The sequence below is a fragment of the Lathamus discolor genome, chromosome Z (assembly GCF_037157495.1).
Source record: "Lathamus discolor isolate bLatDis1 chromosome Z, bLatDis1.hap1, whole genome shotgun sequence".
NCBI lineage: Eukaryota > Metazoa > Chordata > Aves > Psittaciformes > Psittacidae > Lathamus > Lathamus discolor.
In genome coordinates, this window is record NC_088909.1 from 101,324,615 (window position 1) to 101,344,165 (window position 19,551).

The 19,551-nt window shown below is 49.0% G+C and overlaps 1 protein-coding gene across 3 annotated transcripts in view; it reads right to left on the minus strand.

The window, feature by feature from the left end:
* Positions 1-19,551, minus strand: part of CNTFR (ciliary neurotrophic factor receptor) — a 205,500-nt gene that overhangs the window by 58,763 nt on the left and 127,186 nt on the right. For all 3 annotated transcript variants that reach the window (XM_065663252.1, XM_065663251.1, XM_065663253.1), the window contains exon 4: positions 841-1,071. In XM_065663252.1, coding sequence (XP_065519324.1) covers positions 841-1,071 — 231 coding nt within the window. The remainder of the gene's footprint in view (positions 1-840; positions 1,072-19,551) is intronic.

The window sequence follows — 19,551 nt, forward strand, 5'->3', positions numbered from 1 at the left end:
CTGCATCATGGTCTAGGATGGAAACGCTGCCCTGGCTCTGATGCAAGGTGTGGAAGGTGAGACAAGGAGCAGAGAAAGGCTCTGCCATGTCCTCCAAACCTGGTAACATACAGCCATCTCATAATGCATCCCCAGATGATGCTTCGCAGCACCTTCCACAGCAGTTACCATCCCACAGCCAGCTAATGCTCCCAGACACGCATTGCTGTTGGCTGCAGACACCGTAGTGTGAAACATGGAGTTGTAATCAGCTGTACAAACACAGCAGCCACCAAACACACAACTGCTATTGGTTCTTGTCATCGTGTGAAGTACAGCACAACTCTTAACCTCCCGTGCCTGTGAGACCTGTGAATCAGTACATCTCACAAATGCAAAATGCTGGGGAACGTGCAGTTGTCCTCCAAGATGCCTGTACACAGAGGCTTCTGCAGACACACAGCAACCGCCACCACCTTTTGGCTGTGCCTCTGGAACAACCGTGTTGTGGTAGCCCTGGCCAGGACTTCTCCTTCTCGTCTGCAATCCGCTCTGAGAGCTCAGCCCCAGCTCTTAACACCAGAAGAGATGGTGGCCATGGCACTGGGCTGGATGGAGAAGCAACATCCCTCCTCAAATTATTCCTGCGGCATCATTTAATCTGCCTGCTTCAATGCAAAGTTTGGGGCAGGAGGGGCTGATTCCAGCATCCTGCTGCTGGGATTATCATATAGCAGACTGTGGCAGCCAAGAAACCATGGAAGGTATAGGGGTTGGGATGACAGGAGGGGCTGTGAGGGTCTATATGGGAGCAGAGAACATGGCTCTGTGCCCCTCAGTGCCACACGCTAGGGTACTCACCTCCCACACGCAGGTAGGTCTGGTACTTGAGGTGCCAGGAGGAGCCCTCATAGCAGGAATACTGACCACTCTGCGACAGGTCAACATTCTTCAGGATCAGGTAGGACCCGTTCAGGTGGGACTCATCAATGTCGGTGCCATTGGCTGTCCAGGTCACAGCTGAATCCCAGTCCATGGAGCCACACTTCATGGTCACATCCGCGCCTACCCGCTCATACTGGGTGTGACTGTCTGTAGGGAGGAAGAGAAAACCAGGTGAGCTTGGAGCCCTGTGGGTGCAGGTGCCTTGGAAATAGGATTTTACCATCACATCTAGGGAGTGAGAGAAAGGGTGGGACATGGGGTGCTACTGTGTTGGTGGCTTGAGAAGCCTCAGTTCTCCTCCTGGCCCTGATAATGATTTATTTTAACCTTAGACTACGGTGGATCAGCTGGCAAAGACCAGGGGACAAGGACTCTTGGATGACCTGCATCTCGTAGGGTACTTTCTTCTGACCTTTACGTGAGGAGACATGTGAGGGCTGAATGTATGGCTCGCCAGCCAAATGCCCCACAGCACAGACAGATGCTCACACCAGCAAGTCACCGCCACTCCTGCACCTATGTGACTTGTTGCAGGATGCAAGCCAAATGCACGCATCAAAAACTCCCTGCAGAGAGATAACAGAGCCCCAGGAGCTGCCACCAGCAAACTCAAGACGTTTACTGGCAGAGGTGGGAAGCAGGCAGCTGTCCTTGAGATTCCCTGCAATCTAACCATGCTGTGCTTTGGGAAGGGGCAGCTGTGTGGTGCTTGCTGTGCTGTTTGTCTCTCTGCCTGGCTTTTCTTCTATCTCTACAATAACATGATGCCTTGCTGAGCTATTTGATTTAGCAGCTTGTGAGTGGGGCAATACAGCTCATTGGGCACCAGCTGCCTAATTGAATTTCCTCAGGTTTCTGGACAGGAGCTTGGGCTGACATTCGTTAATGGTCCTTAGCAATTGAATCTTTCCCATGTTGCTACACTGGCTGTGCAGAGCTGCGTGTGGCAAAGATAAAATGATGTGTGTATGTGTGTGACACAGGGGGAAGCAGGATAGGCGGATGAGCAGGTGATGAGGTTCCTTCAAGGCTTCATCAAGCCTTTATGCACAGACAAAGGTGGTCCAGTTCTCAAAATACTCCTGGGTTTCAAAAACACGTTTGACAAGGTGCAGCCCAACAAAACCAAGCGGCCCTGACCCAGGGGGAAAGCCATCACAAGGATTTATAGCAGCTAAAGGTCAGGAGACCAAAGGTGGGAACAAGCTGTCAGACATGGCAAGTAGAAGACGTCACCGGTGAAGTTCAACAGAGATCAGAGCTGGATCAGAGCTGCCCAGCACCCTCATAACTCATAAGTAAAGGCAGTGAGAGGAGGTAGTGTGCTGTCAGGGCAGCCAAATTACAGCTGGGTTCAAAAGCTTTGCAGAGGGACATCATAGTACAGACCCACTGGGCAATAACACTGTGATGATAAATGCACAGGGATGCACACAGGGAAAATGAAGCCCTGCTCTCCCCTACACACTCACATCTCCAAATGAGCTGCAGCCTCCATGGAAACATATCTTGGAGTCATCATGCTCACTTTACTGAAAACATCAGCTTGGTGGTGACTAAAAACACAAACCCAACACTAAGAATTACTCAGAAAGGGATTGAAAACAAAGTGCTGTACCCTAAAAGCTGTGCACAAATCTGCCCTCATGCCATTAGGAGTTAGGTTCAGCTGGAAATGGAGCTGAGAAAAGAAACAGGAATAACAAGTAATGGAAACAGTCCCCGCAGAAGGATGGCTTAGCAGACTCAATCCCTTCATCCGTAAAAGGAGAGAGCTAAGCAGAGATGTGATAGACACCTAAGCAATGATGAGTGATGTGGAGAGGACAAACAGAGAAAGACCGCTTGCTCTTTCCTCTAATAAAATAAGAAACAGCAAATGAAAACAAGCAAAAGAAAGTGCTTTTACCCATGCTCATTAGATGCTGTGGATGTCAGCATCTGGGGGGAAATGGTGCTTATGTAAGTCCATAGCAGAAGACACCACCCAGGGTGGTAAAACACTGAGCTGCCCAGTGCACCTGGGGATGCTGCATGCAGCTGATGGTGGGGAGGGACAGAAGAAGCATCCCCATGCTTGTCCTGCTCTTTTCTTTCTCTCTAGACATTAGCTGCTGGGATCCTGCTGATAAGTGGGATAACATGAGCATGATCCAGCCATTCCCTGTGTGAAAGCCCACAGCATGAGTCCATCTGCGAAGGACAGAGCTCAGGAGCAAAGCTGGTCACTGGCAGGTCTAGGTCCTCCTGCAGATGTCTGTCAGGACACCCACTTCTGACAATGAGGCAGCACTTTTGGGGATGCCATCCCTGCTGGGAAAGGGGGTGCAAGGAACAGATGGGAAAAATTTCGGCTGTTGCAAGCAAGATGCTGTTGAGATGCCTCAGGATCATCTTAGACACTAGCCAAGGGTGGTGGCCTTTGAGAAGCCGTGCTGATCAAACAATTGTGTTTCAAGTGTCTCAAAGAAGCTTAGAATATATACTGACAGGCAGCAAGAGGGGAGGACATTTAGGATGAGGCATCTGGGTGAGGAGAGGTAGTTGGAGTGAGCCTAGATAAACAGGCAGACAGGCAGAAGTGTGGAAGTGGGGTGGATGGGAGGATGTATGTGCCTGGTCAGAGACAGGGAGCTGGATGGGCACAGATGGGATGGCAAGAAGTGTGTAAAGATGAAAGAATGTATGACTATGCATGTATATGGGCATACATGGGGATGCAGAGATGTGGAACAGGATGGAGGGGATAAGCATATAAGCAGCTGCTGTCTGCTGTGTATGTGGATGGAGAGATGGGTGAATGCGTGAACGGAAGGAGGGATGGAAGGACCAGTGAATGGCAGTGGTGTTAGGCAGATGGTTGGCTGTTCGAATGACTGTGAAGGTGGATGGAGGGGTGGACGGATGAAGGAATGAATGGACAGACGGATGGATGGAGGGATGGATGGATGGACCGATGGATGGATGAATAGGTGACTGGGCAGATGGGTGGATGGATAGATACAGGTAACAGAGCTAAAGTAAGAGCTCCCAGCACCTCACTTAAGTTCTCCTCTAATTTCTTAGATTACGTAAGGTAAAGACATTTTCTTTTCTTTCTGCTGGCTCTCAAAAGGCTATTGACTCTCCTGGACTTACAGTTAGGATTCTGCATGGCAGAAACACTGGAGGTGCTGCACCAGGTCTGAGAGCAGGGGAAAGCTCTGTGGTGCCCAGCTCTGCTTCTCAGGACTGTGGCTGAGAGCTTCTCTGTAGCTGGTGCCAGCAGGACTGAGCTGGGAAGGGGGAAAGGCACCTTGAATTATTTCCTATTTGTCCTTAAACACACTGCAAACACGTTGGCACACATCCAGAAGGGCTGAGGGAGCCATTCCTGGAAGACAGGTCTTTGAAAGCAATGCTCCTTTCCAAGGCAATGATTTAAGACCCCTGATGAAGGAGAAACCCAAAGCGCAGCTTCAGAGGAGGCATTTCTCCTGACTGGGTTTGTGGAGGCTCCTACTGGAGCTAAGCCAGGTCCTCACATTCTTCCTGCCTCTTGCCAGGCAGAGGAATATCCCACAACTGCTGTGCGAACACGTGGCAGCCCCTTTGGGGAGGGACACCATGGGGCAGACTCCTAGCAATGCTGTGGACACCAGTTTTGCTTTAGAATGGGAGTGGGCAAGGGTGACCAGAGCTTTTACTGGGAGCCTTCCATTCCTACAGGCAGGACCCCTGCCTGAGCCCACCCAGAGCCTCAAGGCTCATCAAGCAAGGATGGGAGGGAAGCTGATCCCCCTTCCTGGTCATCATGTCACTGGTAACATATGGGATTGATGACCAAGGTGGTTCTTGTGCTGCAGGGCCAGCCCTGCTGGATGGACATTGACTGGTGGCATAGGCAGAATAAGGGCCAACAGCTCAGGTGTTTCAAGCTGGACATAGAGGAAAATTTATTCTCCTCGAGGGTAATGCTGTGCTGGGATAGGTACCCACAGAGAGGGGGTTATCTCTGTCCTTAGAGGCTGTCAAGGCTCTGTTGACAAAGCTGTGGCCAATCTGGTTTACAGCTGAGGATAGTCCTTTTCTCAGTGGGACACTGAACAAGACACTCAAAAGATCCCTTCGCACCAGCACTGCTGTGATCATTGGATAGAATTGAGAAGTCAAGAGGCTGCCCTGTCCTACACCATCCTGCTTCTCCAAAGGATGCTGCTTTTTGGGTCAGGTGGCAGCACAAGGGTGAAGCACGTATGATGGAGAGCTTGTGATGCTGGACCCCAACCAGCAACATGTCTTTGAGCATCCACCCCCAAGGGCCACATCCTTTGTTGCAGCACAACACACCAGCCAGACACTGCACAGTTTACTATGTAGAGTCCCGGAGCTCGAGAGGAGCTGTGATGATGTATATGTTACATTGAGACATTTGAGGCCAGGTTTGATGTGGTTCTAAGCAACCTAATCTCTTTAAAGATGTCCTTGCTCATTTTAGGGGTTTGGACTAGATGAGATGTGAAGGTCCCTTCCAACCCAAACCATTCTATAATTCTATGATTATGTTTTGTAATGAAGGCGGAAATTGCAGCTTTACCCACAGTCCTGCAAAGCTGCAGTGGAGGGAAGACAGGAGCTACCCATGGAACAGACACACACAGCTCCCCATGGTAGACTTCAGGTAGTTTGGAAACAAAAGCTGTGAGCTGCTTTGCTGTCCTCCTAGGGATGACAAGTGACAACTTGATGGTGCAATCTGTGCCGCTGCAATGCTATGAGGACCAATGGGACAGCAGTCTAGCAGAGAGACATGGACGGAAGATGAGACAAAGCAGTTGAGATGTGGGGCCCATGGGAGCACATTTGATGCTTCCCAAACCCACTCTGCTCAGCTGGAGCGCCTCAATAGAAACATCACCCTCATTTTCCTTCTTAATGAATCTTGACATTCATGGAGACTGCAAGGGTAGCAATGCAGGGAAATCCTGCAAACTCCTCTTGGGATGCTCTACTGTCTGCTCTCCCTCTGTCCCTTCTGATGCTCTCACCCTGCCAGCATGGGCAGCTGCCAGCCACGGCAAGTGTGCTGATGGACACTGCAGCATGCACAGAGCTGTGCCGGGGATGTGGCTCAAGGGCTTTGTGCCCAAACACCTGAGGGGTCTTTTGAACAGTGAGCAGGGGAAGTGGACAGAATGGTTTACATTCCTGTCAGTGGGTCCCTTTGTGTCCAAATGCACTGTGAGGTTGTGGCTGGCATAAGCAGGGAGCAAGCGAAAGGAAGGCACTGCAGCATTTCTCAGGACAGACACAAGCTCTCTGCAGGATGCACAGCCTCTGGACTTGCCCCTCTTTTGCAGATGGGGAAACTGAGGCAGTGAGAAATGCCATGTCCACACTTCCGCTGACAGGATGTGAAGCACTTATACAGTAGGAGGGAGAATTACATACGTGCCTTCAGAAAAAAAGGTCTTCACATCACCCCATTAGCCTTTGTACCTCTCTCCTGCAGCTAAGCAACTAGCCACGAATAATTATCTCACTGGCTAATTAGCTCTCTGTATACATATTCATAAATTATACATTTAATATTTACACAGTGCCGGGGCTATGCTGAGAGCTTTGCAAGCGAATAAACCATCAAGGTCTCTGCAACTTCAACCCTGCAACTTCCTGTGGTAAATGAGATGAATAAGCCCACAGGAGATGAGCGTGAGCCCCATAGGGTGAAGGAGACAAGGGGAAAGAGAGGTGGCTTCACCATCCACCCTCTGAATCTCCTCACCTTCTCTATCCATCGGGCACAGCAGTGGCACAGCCCTGTGGCTTCCCTCTTTGCTCCAGCACCCATGCTTGCCAGCTGAGCAGCATTAACCTTGTCCAAGGGATGTTGATGGACCTTCTCCCATGTGCAGATTCATAGCCCTGAGGTCTGCCCATTTTTAGGTGAAACAGCCTCTGACGCTGAACAGTATTTCCTGACATCAGCTTCCCAAAGCACGCCCTGTCCTTGATCTCCTCACATCTATTCCCTCTGATGCCACTTGGTCTTTGCATGGCTTTTGTTGCCAGCAGAAGCCTTCCATTCAAGGCGAAGGACTTTCACGCTTAAAAAGACAGTTCTTCTACAAGTGATTTAAAACTAGATACATCTTTGTAAGGAAACAGGCATAATTAAGTATCATCGATGTAGCCAGAGATACAGAGCATTCCAAGTTAATTTTGTCCACTAATGAAGAATTGCAGCAAGCAGAGCCTGCATTTGTTTGCTCTGCTTTGGTAAATTGCTGGAGTCAGCAGCTTTGCTCTCTTGACAAGAAAAAATAATTAGCAAGAAACATTAATTAAGAGATAACAGATGGGTGCTAAAGGACTTGCACTCAATCACTCCATGATAGCCTGGAAGCAGACCTTAAGTTTCCTTTAGAGGTGTTGTAAAGGAGGCACTTTCCCTCTCTGACTTACTCAACTCAATGCAAGCTAGAGAGCCTCTTCTCTCAGCCTGGATGTGACCATGAAATGTCCTTCCATGAGGGCTGGCAGAGCCCTGCTGCCTCCAGAGAAGCTCTTCTCCAGCCCTGCAGCAGCCTTGTCTCCTACTACTGCTCTGCAGCTGATTGGATCTCCCTCTGCATCTGTACCCCAAAGCTAGGCAATGTCTATAGCAGAGTGAAAAGAGCCTTTGCAGCCCTTCTAGCTGCTGAGCTGCAAGAGGCTGATGCTTCCATGAAACTTGATACAATATGTACTGGGACTTTCTGAGGACTTTTGCAATCAAGCATGTCATTGTCACACATCATAACCATAGGCTCCCTCCTGGACCCAACAGTCTAGCAGCGGGGATGTATGATGCCTATTCTGCTATCAGCTTGGCACATCTGGGATTGGAGCACAGTCAGGATGTTGGTGCTTGCATAGCTCTCACGTAGGGGCCAACAATACCATTCAGTGGCAGGACATAAGCACCCTCTGGGGAAAACCACAGTGCTAAACCCCATGGGAAACCACAGAACAGACACCCATTGCTGGAAGCAGCAGAAGCGAGGGCCAAGTCCTTGCAGCACTGCCTTAGCCCCAAGGGATGCAGCGGATCCCCTGCCTTGTGGCCTATGATCCCATGCTGAGCCGTGGCTGGGAGACGTGGAAGTTGGATGGGGGATGTGGTCTCAGAAGGCAAATAACTTCAGCATCATTCTTCTGCTTGTATCATCAGACTGGCTGATCCCTGCACCAGGACACGGCTGTGATGTCTGTGTCTTGTACTGGTCTTGGTGCATTTTCACAGCCCTGTGTTGGGACGGAGACTCTCTTGCAGCTCTCTAGACCTTCCAAATCATAAAAGCCAGGCGCACCATGCCGGCTGTGCTCCTTGATGCAAGCCAGATCTCCATGTCAGAAGCAACATTGCTTCCCTGTGTGCCATCAGACCCAGATCTTGATACTCTTGAGAGTACCAAGGGCTGTACAGCAGTGTGCTGCCCCAATGTCTACTTGTCTCTGGCCATAGGGCGGAAGCAAACCTGGGAACAGCAACCAAAGTCTATCCTGCCTTGGTAACACAGTTTCTCTAGTCATGCATAGGTAGGAAACCCCCCAAAAGTTGCCTTTTCCCCTGGCTTCGGAGTAGGACAAAGTTCTGCTAAGGGGTCCTAATGATGGTGTGCACCCATCTGCTATGGGTCACATACTGTTAGCACAAATCATCTTGTGTTGCCATAGGCAGGACCAGAAGATGCACTTCCCCTGCTACTTCTGATTTTCCATCTCAGCTGCTCTGCAGTAGAGAGGTCTGGATGATGCTGAGCTCATGTGTTGATCTGTTTTCCAGCAGCAGTTCTTGGTAATACCTCTTGGATGTCCTAGATCTTTTGGTCCACAAATACCTGTGTCCTAGGACTCCAAGTGCTCTCCTTGCCGGGAGAGGCTGAGCTATGCCCCAAAGGATAGGACTTTGCCACTTGGACTTGCACTCCTTGCAAAGTCAACTTGAGATGACTCGTCCTGATGAAGAGCAGTTGCCTGATGAAACTGCAGCTCCTACAGTACCCTGCATCTACATTGTGTCTGTCCCAGCGCATGAAGGGGTATCATAAAGAGGGGAAGATGTTGGAGGACCAGAGTGAGATGAATGGCACCAACTGGAAAAAGCACACAGCAGGAAAGTCCCACTAGCATCCTCCAAGCCGGACTCACCTTAGCCTTTGCCCTTCACTGCTTTGTGACTGGTGTTAGCACCGTGGATGAATTAAAGGCTTGTTTTCTGGCCCTGCTTCTTCATGCAGACAGGACAAATAACTCCAGGCCACAAAACAGTGCTTAGATCAGGTTTTTCAATGCCATTTAAGGGGAAATCGATACGATTTGGAATTACGTGCCCAAATCACAGCCGTAAACACAAGAAAAGCTCATTGTGATCAAGCAACAGCACGAAGACACCTGTATTTACCAAGCGCTGCGCAGGGGAGGCAGAGCCGGATAGAGACATCGGGGTGCCTTGCACCCCATTGGCAACCTGCCTTTTAAGCCTGAAGCACAGTGTACACTTTCTTATCATTGTTTGCCAATGCCCACGCTCTCGCCTTCAAATAACAACTTTCGTCTGTGTGAATACATGGGGGGCAACCTTTATTTGTTCACGTAAGAGCCCAGCTCCCGCTTCACCCCACTCAGGGCTGCGGATTAGCATCAGGCATTGCTCAATACCCTTTTTATTAGCGTAGAATTATGGATGTCAGAGGCGTAAAAGACCTGTTGGGTCCCACTCAGTCCATCCTCCTTCTGCCAAGACAGTATTGGTCCCTGCAGCGTATTTACTATTTCTCCAGTCTAATTTTACATACTGTACAATCTGTGCAGTGCCAAGTTACGATCCCTGTGTGAGAAGCAGAGCTCTCAATTTCCAGGCTCTTGGGTGTGTAAAATCACAACCGCGATGTTAAATTAACTTTTTTTTCCCTTGCATTTAATCATTTAATAGCTCTAAAATTCAGCCCCTCAGGCTCTTTCTGTCTGTCTGTTGGCTTGGGTTCTGCCTGCTGTAGGCCAGTGGCTTGTCGCTTACAGATGTAACGCTCACACCCCTGGGTGGATCGGCAGCAGCTGGGCTTGAGGCTGGGACCGCTGCAACTTAACACATGAACTTCTGCGGCCTGAGGGTGGAAAAACTCCTCCAATCTCTTAACCACAGGTACAGGAGGTTCATCCTCCTCCTTACAGCCCAGCCCCAGCAAGGGGGATGTACAGGGTACACTGTACACAGGGACAGGACTCAAGGGCATCACCCAGGCTGGGTGTAGAAATCAAAGCAGGGGTGCAACCTGCAGCACTGAGACATGGGGGGACAGGGAAGTGAAGTGTTCCCAGTGATGTCCTATTCCCAGGAATTCCCAACAGAAACAATAAACAATACTTTTTCCTTCTATTCATTGGAGGTTACACCCCAGGACTCATTTCTTCCCAAGAGAGGTATTTCTTCCCCTCGTACCAACACCAATGCGTCATGCTAAGCATAGGGTGGGAAGAAGAGATGCTGATGAAATGGGAATAATCTTCCAATGTCTTTCTTTTCAGACTCAGTCACCACCACTCACTTCCCCAAGTAACACATGCATTTCTAGAGCCTGGTGATGATTTCAAAGCAATGCTAATAATAAGGCACCATCTACTCCGCTCATCAGGGGCTGTGTTAACAATTAAGTCAAGGCCTCAGGGTTTGCCTTGGTAATAACAAGATACTGCATTTGCATTTCATGCCTTTCACTCCGAAGGATCCTCAAGCAAAGCAAGCCTGGAAATGATCACTGGCACATGCTGAGCCATGGCACAGCTGTGAAACCACAGCCTGACAGTCACACACAGCATCTGCTGGGTGCAAGCACCTCTGGGGTGGATGATGGCAACGTGTCAGACCCGTTGCACACTGGAAAGAGCATTACTTCCATCAGAAACATCAGATAAATCCCTGAATGCAGCCACAGGAGCATTGCAGAGGATCCCAGGACAGAGCTCCTAGATCTCAAGCAGGGCTTGGAAGCAGGCTGCTGATGAGAACTGAAAGGCATTGAGTCTCTGGTTGTGGGCTGGGAAGCGCATGTAAGCCATGACTGCATGATCATGGTCCTCACATGGTTTCTGAGCTCCTGATGGGGCTCAGCACTATTTGAAAGCCCCATAAATTGACAAGCCACCTAAGTATTTGTAACTTACTCTACAGTCAGGGAGCTATTGAAGGTGGCACAAGCTTTTGCATATGTCTTTGGGCAGGTAGGACAGAGTCATCTGTGCACTGCTTGGATGATCCATGCAGCAAGACGTACGTCTGTGAAAGAGGAGACTGAAAGCACACCATGCTGTGGGGCATACAGATAGAGGCTTTGCATGCTTTCTTTGTGCAGATGTGCATGTATCCCTGGAAAGCACAATGCAGAAGCTTACATGAGATCATACCACATCTGAAAAGAGACCCTTAAGATGAGGATAGCAAGCTGGGACCTTTCGGCTGGGTTTCCCACTCCCAGGAGCAGCATGGAGTGCTTATGGAGAAGGGTTCATGAAACAACTTAGATGTTAATAACCTAAGCCGGCTCCTACTTGGTCCTTCTCTCTCACATATGCTCCAAGAACCAACGTCCAGCACCATTTCCAAAACCTCTGAGAAAGATGCTCTTCCTTAAGCAGTTGAGCATCTCCAGGCAACCCTCACTGGCTGGCTGGTGACAGAGGTCCCTGTGTTCATCCTGCAGAGCCTGAAACAACCGTGCTGTACTCTCTATTTGATGCTGGCTGCCTCTCTGCTTCTGGAAATGCCTCCTTCTTCACAGAGCCTTTCCTGCTCATCTACCTGCTGACATTCCCTCTCCATATCCCTTTTATTGCCGCGCTCTCACTAAAGCCCCCAAACCAGACAGCAGCTCTGCTTTCAGGCTCTGTGACACAGGAGCTCAGCCTGCCTTTGACAGCATCTCCTAAACTCCAATTACTGATGCTGCTCTTCCAGGGAGCACTCAAGTTGATGTTTTTTTTATTTCTTCCCAGTGTTGGGGATGATGAACAAATGTTATTTCAGGAGCAGACATTCATTCAGTATGATCTGCTCATTATTTCCTGAATTTCAACACTTAAAAGCTTCAAGTGTCTTATTGCAAAACAACAGCTAAAAGGCTAGCTATGTTCATTGACAGAAATACAAATAAATGTGCCCATCTCTCTGGAGAGCCCTTGGGTTTGCAGCAAAAGATGATCTTAGGGAACCTATTTTAAAGTAAAGATAATGCAGAAGCTCACCGTGTCTAGAACTCCAGCTATCTGAAGGCACTATTGATTTACAACTATTATTAGCACAAGAGATACTTGAATTCTGGAATTTCTGTAAAACATTTTGAATTCAGGTTCTGAAGCGTTTAAAGGACTTGAGAAAATATCTTTGGCTCCAAGTCAGCAGAGCACTTAGGCAAGTCCTTAACTTTCAGCATGTGTTTAAGTACCTTGCTGACTTGGGGCTTTTAACCCCAGCAAAAAGAAAGCAAAGAGGAACGAAAAGCCAAAGGAAAAAGTTCTAGTGTGTGTGGAAATGTTCAAGCAAGCCAAAAGAAAATGTGGATCTCTTCTGGAAAGTAAGAAAGCAAAACATAATAGTTACTTTCTTTAAAATTAAACACTAGAGGAAGCTTTCTGGAGGGCGGAGAAAGACTCCAATAAGAAAAGGAGTATTGCAATGTAGCCTGACTCCAGCTTCATTCCTCTGCTTCTTTAGCATGTTGAAATTATTTATTACTGAAAAAAAAAACCCAACCCAAACTCAAAACCTTCTTCGCTCTCCCACTTTCAGACTAAGAGTGATGGGAGAGAGAAAAATCTTGGCTTCAGCAGATAAAAAACATCTCTGAAATGAGTCGGCTGTGAGAGGAGGGAGGAAGAGGAAAAGGGATGAGGGAGTGAAGGGTAGTAAGGGGGAGGAGGGAATTGCCCACAGGCAGGAGCCTGCAAGCAACCGCACACACTGCCTGTGGGAGGGGGAATATGAGAAGGTCCATAAGGAGAGAAAATCAGTGCAAATCTATGCACATATGCATGAAAAGCAGCTACAGGGAGCAAGTGGCTCTTCCCCTACCTCCAGCGTGACGCCATGAATAGAAAACAAGCTCAAGCAGAGCAAAAAGGGGATTCTCTGCAGCCCACCCAGGGAGAGCACTGAGAGCCCATAGGAGACAGTGACGGCGAGAGCCTGCATGGGGACGGGTAAGAGGAGATGCCCCAGCAGCTCTGGGCTTTGGTGCTCGCAGCTCCTGTGGCTCTGGCACATCCAGGGTAAACTCAGGATGCCCTGAAGTTCACAACATCACTCTGGCCCCATTAGGGCAAAAGTCCAAACTCTCCATATTCTTCATTAAAGAGGAAAAAAGCCATCAAGTTCTTTCCTTCATAAGGGAATCAAAGAATTTCATGTTTTTCAGGTTATTTTTTTTTTTAAACTGCTCAACTGTGTTGTACAAAAGGCTTTGCAACTTTTTTTTTTTTTCTTTTAGGGGGAAGGGAGTGTCAATTTAAAGTGAAAAACCTGTCCAATTCTGAAAATACCAAGAAGACAAATTACAGTCCCTCATCAAACTTTTCTTTTTTTTTTACTCCCCAGAAGAGAAACATGATTTTGTAGAACATTCAGACACTGATGACTTTATTTTCCAATGGAAAATGCCTGCCCCAAGAGTTTTCCCTATCAGGTCTGCTCAGGACAGGGTGGCAGCAAGCATTTTGCTCAATGGAAATGCCCCTAATGGGAAGCACAGGGTCCTGACACAGGAGAGAGGTGGCACTTGCCCAGCACTCAATTGCTGCACGGCCTGCAGCACCCTGAGGATGGGTACCCCATCACCCACTGCTCTGAGCCAGCACTCAGCAAGGTGCAGCTCTTGCCTTAGCAACCTGACAACTCAAACAGATGAGAGAAATGAGCAGAGCATCATTCTCTGCATTTCACAGATGGAGCTGAAGCCCCCAAAGCAGATTAAATGACTTGTCCAAGGGTGCACAAGTTGTTTGCATCAGAGATGATAGGCTCTGATTTTCTTCCTCCCCTGTTATCCTTTGGAACCAGGTACGTCAACGCCAGGGTTTAGTTGGGCTCTCTTGACCCTGCTAAAAATCCAAAATCTGAAAGGACAGAATTCGTTTGAGCTGGTGTCTTTTTATCCATCTTGTACCCCTGTATGCCCCTTGGGATGCCAGCATTCAGATGATCCAGTGGTGGCTTGTGGGGCTATGAGACGGCTGCTAAGGCTTACACTGATGACTCCCCCCTGAAGCAGCAAAGCAAAAAGCCTTCCATAAATACTGGTTACGCTAAAGAACTCCTCAGGGCTAAGTAAGTTGAGAAAAACGGCCTAAACTCACTGGAGGAAGGAAAACACAATTAAATCACCTAACAGCCCATAGCCACTAATCCCTTGTGCTACCAGGCTTGAGTCTCTGCATCTCTCCCACCCCTCTTCCAGCCCTGGCGCTGCTTTTTCCAGCACCCTGTCAAAGGCAGCCATGCAAGCGTGTTGTGTGGAGAGAAAGCCCACCACAGCCCTGGGACCCCCTGCAATGGGCCGTGCAATGGCAAGCTTGGGAGCTGCTGACCCAGGCCACAGCATGAATTAAAGACGCTCTGAATCTGCAGGAGGGTTCAATATTCACCAGGCTGGAAGACACGTTTGTAACATCATACAACACGTTAAAAAATGTTCTTGGTGGCTCTCGTTATGCATTCTTCATTCTGGAGCTGTGATTTAGGGCAGGATGAAGCATGTAACAGGATTAAATTTGCCTACCTAATCCTGAAATTTTCCTTCAGGGTTTATAGCCCATAATCCTACTCATAGATCAATAGAAGGATGACTGGGGCCATCTCTCTGGAGCTGCCAGGAATAAAATTGCAAAAATATGGAGAAATAAATGCATCATGGATACAAAAGCCCATGGACTTAGAGAGCTCAGTGGGAAAGACTTGCTGAGATTATGGAGCGAGACTCCTTCAAATGGAGGGAACGTTCTCCAGCACAAAGTACACTGGGTACCTTGTTCAGAGTGTAGATACCACCATTGTCCATTGACCCAACTCCCAACCTCCTCCAAACACCCCGGGAGACAAGGCACATCCAGCTTCCTAAATACTTCTTTCTGGTGGCTCAGGGGTTGCAAGTTTGCTGCTGCACCTGGTCTGGGGAGCTGAGAGCAAAGGGAGTGCATGGAGGTCTTATGCTTTGACAGCTGAATCTCCTGGTAAGCCAAAGGATCCTGTGCTGACTCTGCTGCCATGCAGGAGAGATGAGCAGCCCCTTGACTACAACTAAGTCAAGCTAAGACAATGCCAAGAGCCAGAAAAAAAGAAGGTAAAAAAGGGAAACCCAACCCTGCATAAATGTATTTAAAAATGTGTCTTCTAAAATGACAGCTTCCAAAGTCCCATGTCATTACTATTCCCCCACGATTTTTCTTTCTGTCTCCCATGCTGCCAAGGCATCAGCTATGTAACTTTTGAGAAGCACCGACTGGCAGTGTAAAAGAGGCAGCAGTTATTATACTGAAACACTTCACTGCTTCCCTGAGCTGCAGCTCCCTCCTCCACTGTTAGAAGTGAGGTATGATCAATACTAAGTAATTAAGGGCCAGAACCCGCCAACCATGCTCATACCAAGTTTCTTGAATATTCAGGGCTCACTCTCCATAAAAGCAAGAATCAGTCTCCAGCAATTTGGGTTGAAAACAACAGAAACTCTCTGTGCAAACTGCTAGTGAGAAGTGTAAATATCTATACCAGGGCTGAGAGCTGGAGGAGTCACCTGTGCAGGGACAGACCCAGTGTGCTGCTGCTGCAAATCCACAATTGACACGATGGGAAGGGCAGTAAAGCAGCTTGCAGGCATCCCTTAAGGCTCTCTGTTAACAGGAACCATTGAGTTGGCAGAACTATTGCCAGGACCAAGGAGGAGTAATACCCTTTCTCTTAACACCCAAAGGGCTGTGCCTTGTGATGCTGGGAGAGGACAAGGCAATGGCTGGGTGCAACTAGTCAAACCTGGGGAGGTTTCTCAAAGCCAAAGGAGGTAGAAGAGAGTCCCAGTAAAGTGAATGGACTTCCAGGTGGAGCACCAGTGGGAATGGTGCTGCCCAAACTAGCAAGTGAGCCTATGACCATGAACAATGCTAGCAAAGTTATGGCCAAACACGGAGGCTTCCCATGGGAAGTCGCAGGGAGAGGAGTAAACAGGCATTAACTTCTGCATTTAATGCACCCTCACTCTGGTGTGCCTCAGTTCCTCACTTGCACAGCATGCTGTCAGCTGGAGCAACCACACTGCAGTGCAGGCAAGCTGCAGACACGGCAGAGTCTGACCTGCCAGGGCTTGTGGCTTGGCTGGAGTCAGAGGTTCTCTGTGACTCATCCTACAAAGGCTCAAGTTCACTGCTAAGGCTGGAGACTCCCCTCGGGAGCACACCAGGCTCAGTTTACTGTCCCTCTGGGAGCAGGTTTGCTCACAAACAATGAGGATGGAGAAGAGAATTTGTCTGCCTGGTTGGAGAAGATCTACTTTTGGATGGATGTGGGGGTACTAGGACAAGCCTCCAGCAGAGGACTGCTGTGCATATAGTCTGTACAATGCAGGTCTGCACCAGCCACTGCTGTTGTGAGCCTGCCTTACTGCTGCTCACAACAGGATGGAACCCTGACCTCCCTCTATAGCTCTGTTACCTCTGTGAGGGATGCTCAGTGACTTCTTGTCTTTATTTCATTGTGGATCCTGGAGGCAGCAGCTGTGGAGCCCTGTGAGCAGCACAGGGCAGGGTACGGAGGACCTCTCTGTACCTGGCAGGTACAGAGGACCTCTCTCCATAGGAAAGCATCCATTTCCCACCTGCTCTCTGCCAGCAGAGCTGTGTTATCCAGCAGCAAGCCCAGTACCTGGACATCAGAAACACATGCATACACAAGCACACTTCACTACACCATAGCAAATTCAGCAGGAATCAAACAAGGCACGCTACGTGCTGCAGCTCTGCTTCAGCTTGTGCAACGCGCATCCTCAATGCGATGGTGCCAGCAGTCTTCTGCCTACAAAGTACACAGTTCTTGGCTGGCAGAAGTCCTCCAGGCTCTCAGCCTTGCAGGTCAATGTTTTCCAGCATTGTCTCTGCAGACCTTTGGCTGCTTTGCAACACTCCAGAACAGGTAACTAAGAAGGACCTGGCTACTGGCAGACGGCTCATCTCTGCTAGCACAGATCTACACTGTGGGAAATGCTTCAGGCTTTGCAAGCTAAAACAGCTAGAAGGTCAGGTGTGTTGAATGTAGGATGAAGGGCAGTGCATGGCTTTGCCAGCCATGTGCACCCTGTGGTGAGGCTCCCCACCCATAGGAGAGGCTTCTGCATCCATAGAGAGTCCTGCAGTGGGAGGTGGATGTGTCTTGCCAGGGACTCACTTGGCCCACAGATACATGCAAGGAAAAGTTTTTAGCCCCTTCCCCTTGTCTCCTGAGTGGAGATGAGGGCTGTTCTACCCGCACACTGAATCACATATATAAAGTCCCTTTAACACCAGCCTCCCCAGTATGGCTCTAAGCAAAGGAAGGAAGGGCAATGAGGCTCCAGACTCCTCAGCTTCAATTAGTGCCTGGTGGCAGCTAAGCTTAAATAACAATCTTTCTCAGCAAATCTTAACTCAAGAGATCAATGGCCCATACTCTGGACTAATACCACTATAACCTCTTCTGCTTCCATCACTGTCAATCCTGTTGTGGTTTCACTTCCCTCCTCCACCTGATTTGCCTTCCTGGAGCACTCATTACAAGGTGACACACATCGCTTTTCCCCTCCATAACGAGCCTGCTGCAGACCCACCTCAATCCTTCTTCTCCTTTTCCTTTTAATATGCCACAATTATATTGGCTTCTCTGCATGGATCCGCCCCATTTAGTGCTGCCCAAGACTGCTTATCCTGAAAGATGGTCTTTTCATCCCCTGGACAGGTTGCATATCTTCCAAGTTGTTCTTCTGTTTATTTTTTACATTCCAGCATCTCTCACTTAGGAATCTGAGTACCGGGTGTTTCCCTTTGCACAGGAGCAGAATGTCTGCCCAGGGAAATTAACCCACTCCAAAGACTTTGATAATGAAAGTCTGTGTACGTTGCATCCCAGAGCATTGCCTCTCCTGAGCATGCTTCATGGTTCCTTTGCTCAATTCCCACCCTAGCAAAACCCTCTCCTGAGGAAGCAGACAATAATGTTTGCACTCCGTGTCTTGCTGTGTCTGTGTTCCCCTTGCGAGGGCTTTGCTTGCTCACAGACATGTCACAGGAGGCCTGAAGACAGCAGCAACTGACTCGCTCCATGTCCAAGACTACTGATGGATGTGCAAGACCTGAATGTCCCAGCCTCAGCCCTGCCTACACTTTCAGTCCTGAGGTTTGCCACACACAGCTCTTCTGACATGCTCCAGGGATGATCTGTAGCACCCTTCGCAAAGCTGCCCCCAGAGCTGTAGCTCTTTTCTCTTTCACCCTGACTGGAGATGGACTTTGCAGCCCCAGGGTGGTCTATGATCCGAGACTTCAGACACTGGAAACCCTTCAAAGGGGATAAACAACGAGTGGCACCTTCAGTACAACTTCAGTTGGACACATGCCTCTGAACAGGCTGGCAGGGACCAGGCTGCTTTGGAGATGTGAGATGGCTGGCTACCTGGGACAGCCACATGTGACTTCCAAGGTGAGACCTTCCCAAGCTTTCAGAGGCTAATTGAAGTCAAACCCCTGAAGCATCGAAGGTTTCTGCTCCCACTGTCACTGGTTTATGAGATCTTTCAATGCTGGAAGTCTTTGAGAATGTAAAAACAGGCATAAAACCCAACAGGAATAACCCATGGATGAGGACTGCTTCCTCCACCCACCGGAGCTCAGAGCTATGACAGGACACAGACCTTCTTCAGCAGACAGAGCTCAGGCAAAGAGCAAAGCCTATGGCTACTCCCTGCATGTTCAAATGAGATTTTGTCTTCCATCAGTAGGTGTGGGATCTCAGGTGCTATGGTGATGCCTTGATTTACAATCGAGTGTCAGCAGGGAAAGCAATGCTCCTGCTCCGAGCAGTGGGATGATGCCATCCCAAGGAAATGACTTGTTCAAACTCTTCCTCCCAGCCTCTCCCCAGTGACCAGGGCTTGTCCAACAGTGTGTTTCAGCAAGGATTTGTTGGCAAGGACCCAGCTGGCTTGTGTAGATGCTCCATGAGCTAAGTGCTGCTCCACCACCAGGCTGCCCCCTCTGGTCCTGCCTCTTCCCCATGCAACTTTGCCCATGTCATCAGTAACTCCCAGGGCTTCATCCTGGTCTCTTAATCCAAAGCTCCTCTGGGTGTCTAGGTAGACTACAAACCCCAGTCCTCCTCCTTTGCTGCTTGTTGATGTATTTAATGAAGTCTAAGAGACTACCGAGACATGGTTTTCCTTGTCACTGCCAGACCTAATGAATCCTGGCAGACTGCAATGCTCCCAGCAATTTCTTCTCTCCACAGATGTGAACTATTTTCACCAGTTTTGTGGGATCAGAGCTCATACAAACCTTGCCAGAACCCTGCTCTTTTCTTTAATTATGTTTTCTTTCTTTTCT